Below are 12,573 nucleotides of genomic sequence, written 5' to 3'. Positions count from 1 at the left end.
TGTCTTGCTGGGCAGTGGTGGCACACTCCTTTAATTCTGGCACTCAGGAGACAGAGAGGCAGGCAGATCTCTGTGAGTTTGATGCCAGCCTGGTCTACAGAGCAAGTTCCAGGACAGCCAAGGCTATTATTACACAGAGAAACTCTGTCTCAAACAAAACAAAACAAAAACAAATAAACAAAAACCAAGAGTCCCTGTCTTAAAACAAAACAAAACCACCAAATTCTATGTGGGCCTTTCTAGTTCTTTTCGACATTTAGCTCCTCGTTATCTGTCAGGGCTCAGTGCCAGCTCCCTGTCCTCATACCGGCTCTGCTTTCCTCCCTCCCTAGGGATATGCCACCCTCTACTGGTCTCCACAGGCAGCAGGCCCACACACAGGTAAGACACTCCTGCACATAAAGAAAAAGAAATACAACCTTTTTTTTTCTTTTAAATGCAACTTGTTGGGCCGGGCCACAGAGAGTTCAAGACCAGACAGGGCTACATAGAGAGACCCTGTCTCCAAAAATAAACCAACCCAAACCACCGAAAGTTCACGAAAAAGGCAAACGCATATTTTAGCAGATGTTAGGGAACCCAGAGTAGTCCGTGTGGTGTGGTGGAGAAGATGTGCGAGAGAGAACAGCACAGGTGACCGTCTGAGCGACCCTCGGGTAAGTGACTCGGCGTCCAGGGCTGCAGCCAAGGGCAGGGGTGCTCGCCATGCTGTACCTGCTGGCAAGCCCCTTCTCCTTGGACTCAAAGACCCAGCTTCACGGGGCTAAACCCATATCTTCACCCTCGGCTCCAGTGCTTCTTCTCCACCGGCCTTGTTATTCTGTCATTTAGTTTTAGAAGGTCTTTAGTCTGTAAGGGAATTAAAACCCTGTGTTTATTTCGGATTTCACATTCACAGCAGGCCCAATTTCTAGACAAAAATATCTAATTCGGTGGTGAAGAAGGAGTTCTGTGTTTTCTGGCACTGCTGGTGTTAGGGGCATATGGGACGGAGAACAAACCCTTCTTGCAGTCTGAGCCGAAGGCCTCCCCACTCGGAGGTGTGGTCTCCCACTGCGCAAAGGTGCCTGGAGGTGGGGGTCTGAAACCCAACCAAGGCTCTGCCTGCTGAGCTATCCTACCCTGAGAAGGCCTACGCAGCAGAAAAGCACCTTTTACCAGAGGACCACACCAAGCTTCGAGGGATACATTTACCCAGGGCAGGTTATTGAGTTTGCACAAAGTTCCAATCAGTTAGTGGTGGTCTGCCTGTCTGACTACTAGAGAGGAATCAACACAGGTTAACTCATTTTCCTGTACAAGACAGGCAATAGAACAGTGTGTGTGTGTATGTGTGTGTGTGTGTGTGTGTGTGTGTGTGTGTGTGTGTGTGTGTGTCTTTTGCCATATAGGAGCATTATGCTAAAGCCCGGAATGCGCCAGCAAACGCAATGGCTGGTCCCTGTCCCCTTCCTAGTGGAGGGTCTCATGTTGGACAGTTTTGGGCTGTCATTGGAGGAAGGACTGAAATACTGGTGTTTCCTTCCCCTTTCCCAGTGGTTTGGCGCCCCCTGCTGTGTGTTGGCACTCACACGTAAAGGGAGAAAGCATGGTGCCATGTTGCAGAGGAAATCCCCTCATATAAAGTGAACACCCTGTGGGAATGTTCTAGGCTCAGCTCCTCAGATGTCTTGGCTGACTTGGAAAGTGTCCTTCATATCTCAGCCCTCCCAATGGCACTGACTAGTCTGCCGCACATGCTCCTTTTTCTTTTCTTGAGGCAGGCTCTCCAGTGAACGATACTCTGGCCCAGAGCTCCCCACCTCCTGCTTCAGCCTCGCAAGCACTGGGATTACAGGCCTGAGCAGGCCTGAGCCACCATGTGTGGCTCCGCTACCTCACTCCTATTATAGTCAACATCTTATTTTTTTAGAGGTGGGAGGAGTTATGACAGGGTTTCACCACGTGACTCAGGCTGCTCTGGAACTCCTATATAGACAGGCTGGCCTCAAACTCATTAAGTCTTTCCTCTCTGCTCTCTGGATTCTCAAACATAGCCCATCCCTACTCTTTTTCCTATCTCTTTTATTTCCGAGACAGTGTGATGCCAAGTAGCCCTGGCTGACTTGGAATTCACTGTAGAGCAGGCCAGTCTCCAATATGTAATATTTTCAAGTAGGACCACACAAAGGTAACAGCTAATCAAATAAAGAGGCAACCCCCAGAATGGAACAAAATATTGGCTAGCTACTCATCTGACACAGGACCGACATCTAGAATACTGAGAGGACTGGAGAGACTGCTCAGCAGTGGAGAGCACTTGCTCTTTTGGAGAACCCAAATTTCAATCCCAGCACCCATATCAGGGGGCTCACAACCACCTGTAACTTCCAGCTCCAGGGAATCTGACGCCTCTGGCCTCCACAGGCACCTACACTCATGTGCAGGGACACACACACACACACACACACACACACACACACACACACACACACTTTAAAATGAGTAAAAAAAGTAAATCTTTCATTAAAAAAATATATAAAGAGCTAAAAGGAAACAACCCACAACAACTAAATAACAAGAACTCAAACAGTTACTAAATGGGCAAGTGAAGTGAACCCACAGTTCTCAAAAGATGAAGAACAGAGCTTGCGAGATTGCTCCATCAGTAAAGTGCCTGCCCTGCAAACAGGAGGGGCCAAGTTCCATCCCCAGAACCTATCTAACAATCCCAGAGGTGGGGCAGGTGCATGTCACCCCATTGCTGGGAAGTCAGAGACAGAAGGATTCCTGGAACTCACTGGCCAGCCAAGCTAACCTAATTGGGCGGGCCCCCCATATCAAGCACTAATTGAGAAGATCTCCTACAGGCTTGTCTGCATATAGCCTGATCTTAAGGCAGCATTTTCTTTTCTTTCTTTCTTCCTTTCTTCCTTTCTTCCTTTCTTCCTTCCTTCCTTTCTTTCTTTCTTTCTTTCTTTCTTTCTTTCTTTCTTTCTTTCTTTCTTTTCCTTCCTTCCTTCCTTCCTTCCTCCTCCTCCTCCTCCTCCTCCTCCTCCTCCTCCTCTTCTTCTTCTTCTTCTTCTTTTTTGAGCTGAGGATCGAACCCAGGGCTTTGCACTTGCTAGGCAAGCACTCTACCACTGAGCTAAATCCCCAACCCTCTTTCTTTCTTTCTTCTTTCTCTTTCTTTCTCTTTCTTTCTTTCTTTCTTTCTTTCTTTCTTTCTTTCTTTCTTCCTTCCTTCCTTCCTTCCTTTCTTCCTTCCTTCTTTCTTTCCTCTTCCTCTTCTCCTCCTTCTCTCCTCCTCCTCTTTCTTCTTTTTTTCCCTTGGTTTTTTTTGAGACAGAGTTTCTCTGTGTAGCCTTGGCTGTACTGGAACTGCTCTGTAGACCTAGGCTGGCCTGGAACTCAGAGATTCACCTGCCTCTGTCTCCTGAGTGCTAGGATTAAAGGTGTGTGCCACCACCACCCAACCTAATTTTATTTCTAATAAAATATTTGGTTTCAGAAACAGAACATATAGAGTTTACAGGAAAACAGAAAACATGGTCCTGCCAAGCACCACTTTGCTTTACTTTCCCCCATTTTCCTCTTCCTTGAGTGGCAACTGAGGAACAGGAAATCAGCTGCTATCAGAGAATATTGGGACCAGGGAGAGCTCAGCTGGTAAAGTCATCTACCACCAAACCCGAGGATCTGAGCTTGAACCCTGGAGTCACACAAAAGAATACTATGACTAATGTGTGAGGCAGAGTGGTATCCAAGATACAGCCCTGCCCTTGTTTTGCCTTAATGCTGAGCAGCAATAAAGTACATCTGCAGAGTTATTTAGGAATAAGAGAGGTCTATGGAGTATATATTATTTATCTACAGGGAAAAGCTTCAGATCGTCCATTAGGTCCCTCATGTATTTATGTTCTCCAGTGTGCCTTGAAGCCTTACAGACATCACAGACATTGCCTAAAATGTGAAAATTTAGTTGAAAGCAAACTGAATTCAGGAGACAAAAGCAGACTGAATATTGGATAAGAGCATCTTCATTTTGTTTTGTCCAGTGAAGCACAAATTGATCTTACCAGCTGAAGCTGGCCTAGAAAGCACATTTGTAACAATACTTTCCTTACTGTGCAAGGACAATAAAAATAGTCCCTGTGTAACTGTGACTGAGATGGCAGTAGAGGCTGGTCGTGGTGGCACACACCTTTAATCCCAACACAGAGGCAGAAAAATCTCTTTCAAATCCAGGGCCAAGACTGCATGAGACACTGTCTCAAAAAAAAAAAAAAAAAAAAAAAAAAAAGTCAATATAAACATTGAACATCTATCGCCACCTTGTGGTGGACTGTTCTCAATCCCCAGGTATTTACCATGGTTCCAAAATTAAGTTTTCTTGAAGAGGAGCTGGGTTTTGAGCTGTTTGGAACATTTGGACATAATAATCATGTGGGAGGTTGGAGGCAGAAGGCTAAAAATATTAGAAATACCTAGCACTTGATTGGATTTCACAGTTTATACTTTATAGTATGGGCAAAGTCCTCTGACGTAGATGGCATCCCTAGAGACTTTGGTCTTGAACACATGACAGCTAGGTCCAGGGATGTGGATGATTGCATGAGTCAAATCCTCTACTTGCTCCTGGATGGTCAAACTCAAACTCTGTAGCATTTTGTTAATACTAATGTGTGCAATCGTTTAACTGTAGTATATACCATTAAATTATATGTGCACATATTGTGTGGTATATTTTACACTTGTACCTCCAACTCTATTAGTTCTATACACACACAGCACACACCACCTTCTGTAGTAGTGTTAGGAAGAGTTCACTAGGTCTCTGGGGCTGTTTTGTGTGTGCAATGGCAATGCTGTACTGATTGGCTCTTCAGGGAAATCAGAGGCTTTTGTCTGTCCTGCCCCATCCTGCAGCTGCTTCCAAATAATCACTCAGAGGTGATTATTTATTATTGTATTAATTATAAATGCTCAGCTGTTAGCTCAGGCTTACTACCAACTAGCTCTTACAACTTAACCCATTTCTATTAATCTATTAACATTTCTATTAATGTACTGCCCCGAGGCTTGTAGCTTTTACCTATATCCCATTTTGTATGTCTGACTTGTTCTCCTTCTGACTCTCAAATCTCTCAACTCTGCTCTTCTCCTTGTATCTCCGTTTGGCTTTCGCGCCCAGCCTTATTTATTCTGCCTGGCTATAGGCCAAATCAGCTTTTATTATCAACCAATGAGAGCAACAAACATTCACAGCATACAGAAGGATCCTCCCACAGTAGAGATGGCTCAGTATAAGGGTGCTTACTGCCAAGCCCGGTGACCTGAGTTCAATTCCTAGGACCCCCTTGGTAGAAGGAGAGAACCAATTCCAGCAACTTGTCCTCTCTCTTCCACACGTGCATCGTGACATACGCATACCCACCCACATGTGTACATATGAATAAGTGTAACTTTAAAAACCTTGCCCACTCACATCAAACCCTCACTTTAAAAAAATGATGAATGTGTTTGCATGTGTCGTCGATGTAAGTGCATGGTCCTGAGTATCACAGTGCACATGTGGAGGCCAGAGGAAAGCTCTTGGTGGTTGTTTCTCTCCTTGCACCTCCCCGAGGCAGGATCCTTCTGGTTCCTGCCGGCTGTTTATTCCAAACTAGCCAGCCTGACAGTTTCCAGGTGACTCTCCTCGTATTGAGCAGTGCTGGGATTAGAGATGCACCACCACACCGGCTTTTAACTTGGGTTCCAGAGATGAGACTTATAGCTGGGCTTGTGCGGCAAACCTTTTTATCCATGGAGCCATCTCACCAGCCTCTCACTGTGGTCAGAGGGTTGCCAAGATGGCCAGGCCATCACCAGCCCTCAGGGATTCCCATCTCCTTTCAGCTGCCTCCACCACACCAAATACCTGCTTAGTCCTTTGAGATTACGTCCTCACTGACACTAGCAGAGACCACAGTGGCTCTTGTTTTCCTTATTGGTGAAGCTGTCGAAGGTGCTACGAGGATGGAGGCACAATGCATGGGAACACAGGAGCAAAGGCCTCAGGTTTATCTCCAGCGAGAAAGGGCTGGCTTCCTAACATTTGTAACTGATCTAGTTTGCAAGATCTCCCGAAATGCAAGGCCGTTAGCGTGCTTATCTTACTCTTGAACTTAGCTTCCCCCCTTCATTGTTTCCTTACTTAGAATCTGCCTACTTTTAAAATGTATTTTATGTGTATAGGTGTTTTGTTGTATGTCTGTCTGTGTACCACATGCGTGCCTGGTTCCTGCAGTGGCCACAAGATGTAGGGTCCCCTGGGACTGGCGTTACAGATGGTTGGGAGCCATCATGTGGGTGCCAAGTAGCAAGTGCTCTTAACCACAAACCATCTCTTTACTTCCCAACTTGCCTACTTTACAAGTCATCTTTAAATTCCTTTAGGGGGAATTTTCAAACAGAAAGGCAAAACTATGGTGTAGGGAGTCAGAAGGGTAGTTACCCTGGGTGACCAGAAGGTAATCAGTGACCAGAGGGAACATTTGGGATTCTGGAATACTGACCAACCATTTCTTCAGCTGGATGCTTGTCACACAGGTATGTCTACTGTGACATCCCTGGACTAAGATCTTGCTTCACGTAGCTCTTTGCATACAGGTCAAGCAATGACATGTGTTAACAATGAGGCCTGTGTACCTGGGGTGTTTACTCAGCCACATATCAGAAAATTTTCCTTTAATCCTCATACTTTGAGGTTACATTTACATGGGGAATCTAGTCTGAGGTTCAAAAAGTGAAGGAATGAGGCCAGAATTCCCAGGTCAACTTTCCTATCACACCATCCCTTTCCCCACCTTCCCAGTTCATTCTGTCTTCCCCGGGCTCAACCACCCAATCTGAGGTAGTGGTTAGGTGTAGAGGGAAAGGATCTCCTGAAGAGGCCCTGAGCAGCACCCTGGGCTAAGCCAGCTTGGGATGCTTTTGGTGGAGGCTAGGGACTGAACTGAGACTCCAGGTTCTCTTGGCTCTCTCCACAATTGCTCCTCCTCTGAGATGCATGCGATTTCTTGTAGGTCTTTCTCCTTTACAAGTCGATTTCATGGGGAAAAAACAAAAAACGAAACAAAAAACACCGCAAAAGACACAATCCTCTACCCCATCAGTTGTGTTTTTACTTGCAATGGCCACTTCTGAGCCTCCAAAGGGGAGACTCCATAGAGCGACTGACTAGCAGGGGAGGAGGCTCCTCCCCAGCTGAAACAGATGGCTCTGAAGGTCAGCCAGCAAGCCCGACTGAGCCGAGTCAGCCCTCCTCTCTCCGGGACTGGGGGACTTATTCTGACTGGGCAGAACCACAGTGAATATTGCCCATTCCCATACCCAGGGGTACTGCCCTTCTTCAAGACACGGTTGGGGCTGGCTGCACATGCAGGCGAGCCACGTGCTCAGGATGATGTTCTCACCGACAACTTTCTGCAAGCAAACATGGGAAAGGCGTGCAAGGCCAATTTTTATGCACATATGGAAAGAACTTCAATTCTGTGTCATAATGTAAAAGTCACGTATGACAATGCCCAGGAGACAGGTCATCAGACCAATTTAGGGTGTTCCCCATAGTCCACAATAAAATTAGCACTGGGCCTCAGCATTCCTCTCTAGCCACTGCTTCCCAGGAGAAAACTGGACACTCCAATGCTCCTTCACAGTTAAAATTCCAACTCGGAAGCAAACAGGTATCAACTGTGTTTCTGGAGAAACTGCACTGGGCAGATGAGGGGTGGGGTGGGTGGCCTTCCCTTCCCCTTCTAGGGCAACTGGCTGACTACAGAGGGCATCCATGACCAGGCAGAAAGGGCTGACAAGATGGCAGCAGATAAAAGCACTTACTACCAAGCTTGAGGACATGAATTTTTTTTTTAGTGTTTAAACGTTTTTTTTTTTTTTTTTTTTTTAAAGGATTAGGGATGAGCTCAATGGTAGAGCACTTTGCCTAGCATATGTGAGGGCCTGGGTTCAATCCCTAGCATGACAACAAAATACTAAATATCTCAGCTAGGGATGGTGGTGCATGCTTTCAATCCCAGCAGAGGCCAGCCTGATCTACATAGTGTACTGCAGGCCAGCCAGGGCTACATAGTGAGACCCTGTCTCAAAAGTAATACAAAAAAATTGTTCTTAGATTTATTAATGTATATGAATGTTTTGTCTGCATGTATGTATGTGCAGCATATGAATGGCTGGTGCCAGAGAAAGCCAGACGAAAGCGTTGAATCCCCTGGAAATGGAGTTACAGATACACACACACACACACACACACACACACACACACACACACACACACACACACACGAGGGGGGTGGGTGGGAATCAAGCAGAAACCCATGCTAGGATGTTCAGCAGAGTTTAGTAACATTGGTGTTAAAGAAGTACATAAATGATTTAAAGGAAGAAAACGGCAGATATGAGACACCAGAAAAAAAAATCCCCATGAGTAATGACAACAATGTCTTTATGCCCCAGCATTTTAAACTGTGGGCCCTGATCCCATACAATGTCAGATAACTAAATGTGAGGGTCACAAATGTAACCTTTCAAAATGTGCAACAACCAAATGCTAACTCAGAATCAAAGGTAGAACGGCTCCAAGGCCATTCGGGCAATGCTTCCCTCTGACACACTGTGTGATGCCACTGTAGCCTGGGCTGTGAACACACGTACACCTTGCCCAGTGCATGCTGTCCCAGCACACACCAACACCACTGCCTGAAACACTTCAGCTTAGGCCCAAGACCACTGTATACTGACAACTGCACTGCTTTGTTTTCAAACTGTCCCTAGTTTCCTGTCCTCAGTGTGAGGGCTAATTTTATATCACTTTGACAGAGGCTAGAGTCATGGGGGGGGGGGGGGGGGCGACTTCAATTGAATAAATGTCTCTAAACTGTGCTGTAGGTAGGCCTGTAGGGGATTTTCTTAGTGATTGAGGGAGGGCCCAGCCTGCCTTAGGGGTTCTATTGCTGTGAAGAGACATCATGACTATGACAACTCTTATAAAGGAAAACATTTAATTGGGGCTGGTTTACAGTTCGGAGGTTTAGTTCATTATCATCATGGTGGGAAGCATGGCAGCTTGCAGGCAGACATGGAGCTGGAGAAGGAGCTGAGAGTTCTACATCTTGATCCACAGGAAGCAAAAGTGGACTGTGTTCCACACTGGGCCCAGCTTGAGATCTCAAAGCCCTCCCCTACAGTGACACACTTCCTCCAAGGCCACACCTCCTAATAGCGCCACTCCCTACAGTCAAAGATTCACACATACCAGTCTATGGGGGGAGGGACGGCGCAATACCTATTGAAACCACCACACAGTCCATTGTGAGTGGGGCCATTCCTGGGTTCTATAAGAAAGCAGGCTGAGCAAGCCAGTAAGCAGCACCCTCCATGGCCTCTGCATCAGCTCCTGCCTCCAGGTTCCTGTCCTGTCTTCCTTCAGTGATAGACTATGGATATAGAAGCATAAACCCTTTCCTCCCCAACTTGCTTTTGGTCATGGTGTTTCATCATAGCAATAGCAACCCAAATGAAGACATCCAGAAACAACAGTTTAATTATGCCAAGCAAGGACTTTTAATATTTTCCTACCACCACTCCTCAGCATGTAAATATCAAATTAGTATATCTTTAAAATTGTGTCAGCAGGCGGTGGCACATACCTTTAATCCCAGCACTCAGGAGGCAGAACCAGGCGGATCTCTGAGTTCGAGGCCAGTCTGATCTATAGAGAGAGATCCAGGACAGGCTCCAAAAACTACATCGAAAAACCCTGTCTTGAAAAACCAGTAAAATAAAATAAAATAAAATTTTACTGTGAGAATTTTTAAAATTACTGTTAAAGGGGGCTGGAGAGATGGCTCAGTGGTTAAGAGCACTGGTTGCTTTTCCAGAGGACGTAGGTTAGATTCCCAATACCCATACAGTGGCTCAAGACTCAACAGCCTGTAACTTCCATTCCAGGGGATCTGATATCCTCTGGCTTCCATGGGAACCAGGCATGAATGTAGTATAGGCATACCTGCAGACAAAGCACCTGGAAACAAAAATTTAAAAATTTACCATTTAAAGGGCCTAGTGCTTAAGGTGAAAGCATAAGGACTTGAGGTCAAATTTCCAGCATCCATGTAAAAAAGTTGGACATGGCCACATGACCCTATAACACCAGCACTGGGAGGAGGAGACTGGTGGATCCTGAGAGCCCAGTGACTAGCCAGCCTACCCAGATGACAAGCTCTTGGTTCAACAAGTGACTGTTTCCAGGATATAAGGTAGAGAGTGAAAGAGGATGACACCCACACCTGCGCGTGTGCGAGAGCGCATGTGCATGCACACACACACACACACACACACACACACACACACACCACACTCACACACATACATCACACACATATATACATCACACTCACCCCCCCCAAACAAAAAAACCAGTAAGTTGCTGACTTTTGCTTCTTTTTCTTTTCTTTTCTTTCTTTCTTTCTTTTTTTTTTTTTTTTGTGTGTGGGGGTTGTCAAGACAGGGTTTCTCTGTAACCCTGGCTGTTCTGGAACTTTCTTTGTAGACCATGCTGGCCTTGAACTCAGAGATCCACGTGCCTCTGCCTCCTGGATTCTGGGATTAAAGGCATGGCCACTACACCCTGCTCAAGATTTAATTTTTTACGTAAAAATAAACAGGCATACCCACCTGATTAGTATATAAATTTGCTTTATTCTTAATAAATGGTAAGACTAAAGAATTGTCTTTTTTTTTTTTTTTTTTTTTTTTTTTTTGTTTTTCGAGACAGGGTTTCTCTGTGTAGCTTTGCGCCTTTCCTGGAACTCACTTGGTAGTCCAAGCTGGCCTCCAACTCATAGAGATCTGCCTGGCTCTGCCTCCCAAGTGCTGGGATTAAAGGCGTGCGCCACCACCGCCCAGCGAATTGTCTTTAATGTATTTATTATCAAATGCTTGATTTGCACACCGATTTTGTGAATCTGCACCCTTGGCTCCTTGCTTTCCTTTCTGGAAAGAGAATTGTAGGACACAGATAAACCACAGAACCTGACTTTCAGGACCGACTTACACTTTTGTTTTTCTATGTGCACACACACAGAGATGGCTGTAGGCTGCCATGTGGGTGCTGGCAATCAACCCAGGTGATCTGCAAGAGCAGCCAATGCTCTTCACCACTGAGCCATCTCTCCAGCACCCATCTCTGTTTTCCTAGACAGATTCCTGGGGTCACACTTGGGTGGTCAGGCTTGCACAGCTAACACTTTAACTGCTAAGCCATCTCCCTAGTCCCCACTTTTTAATACAAAAAAATACAGTTTTTAATACAAAAATTACACATGTAATTTTAAAAATTCAGAATACAAAAATCTATGTTAGTTTAAAACTCTTCTCTTCCAAGTGAAGCGGGTCAGGGGTGGGGTCTGGGTCCCGTGGAGGCTTCCGGAACTTGCTCTGAAGGAAAACCCGTGGCACACACAGGCCTTCCTTTTTATTCACTGTTTCTCGAAACACATACTCATTCGCCACTTCTTCATAACCTGCGTCCACAAAGAGCTGTGCCAGGAATTCTAGAAGGCAAGCAGTGGTGAGCTCTGAGGGGTGAGGACCGAGACGGGCTCCAGAGGTTTTGTTTTTTTCTGTAATAAAAACTTCCATGCTAAACTTTTTCATTTGTTTTTAGACTTTTCTTCTTTGATTTTTCCCCCTCTTGAGACAAGATTGTACTTTACATCTCTGGCTGGCCTGAGATTTTTAATGCTTCTGCCCCAGCTTCCCAGTGCTAGCAGGCCAGGCTTTCTTTCTGTTTTAAAGACAAACACATTCCTACTTCTCATGGTCTTGAGACCCGAGCAGAACCCTCCAATTGAAGCAGCAACAAAGGTGTACCTACCTTGGCTTGTCCATGTGTCAGCAAATACAAAAGTCTGACTGGAAAGAAACATCGCCCAGGCCAGCTATGGAGAAGACTGCACACACTCAACTTGTTTTCAGAAAGGAAGGATATTTGTGCCCAGAATTGGGGGACATCTCCTGGGATAACTTCACCCCAGCAAAACATCACACAGATAAATGGAGTAAATAAGTAGAACCAAGAGCACACATGGAGTCCTCCTCAGGGCGTTACTGCGCAGGCTGTGCTCTGGAGCACTGTGCAGATACCACTGGGGCTTCCTGATGACTTCTAATGGGTTTATCCAGATGTGGCCATGTCAGAAACCTTAGAGTCGTCTTCATTTTCGCCCGGCACTAAATATTTGACTGTAAACACTCATTTTTTAGTTTAATATCTAAAATAGTATTTCAAGAAATGAAATGTAAGTTGGGTGGCATATGCCTATGAGGCAAAGACAGAACTGCTGTGAGGTTAAGGACAGCCTGGGCTACAGACTGATATTTAAAAAAAAAAAAACAAACTAAAAAATATGGAGCTAGAGAGATGGTTCAGCAGTTAAGAGTGCCTGTTGTTCTTGTGGAAGACTCAGGTTCGGTTTCTGTGGTGGCTCACAACTATCCATGACTTCAGGCCCGGGGATGACACCCTCTTCT

At 45.6% G+C, this 12,573-nt stretch overlaps 1 protein-coding gene across 3 annotated transcripts in view; it reads right to left on the bottom strand.

The window, feature by feature from the left end:
- Positions 1-448: 448 nt before the first annotated feature.
- Positions 449-12,573, bottom strand: part of Mettl6 (methyltransferase like 6) — a 28,954-nt gene continuing 16,829 nt past the window's right edge. The window contains exon 6 of one of the 3 annotated variants that reach the window (XM_028891206.2): positions 449-849. In XM_028891206.2, coding sequence (XP_028747039.1) covers positions 845-849 — 5 coding nt within the window. In that variant the 3' untranslated portion in view covers positions 449-844. Of the gene's footprint in view, positions 850-10,951; positions 11,595-12,573 lie in introns of those variants that run through there. The other 2 variants (XM_028891203.2, XM_037208742.1) reach the window with 2 other exon arrangements.

Source organism: Peromyscus leucopus, chromosome 9, assembly GCF_004664715.2.
Source record: "Peromyscus leucopus breed LL Stock chromosome 9, UCI_PerLeu_2.1, whole genome shotgun sequence".
In the NCBI taxonomy this organism is placed as follows: domain Eukaryota; kingdom Metazoa; phylum Chordata; class Mammalia; order Rodentia; family Cricetidae; genus Peromyscus; species Peromyscus leucopus.
This window is presented reverse-complemented; position numbering and strand designations above follow the sequence as displayed.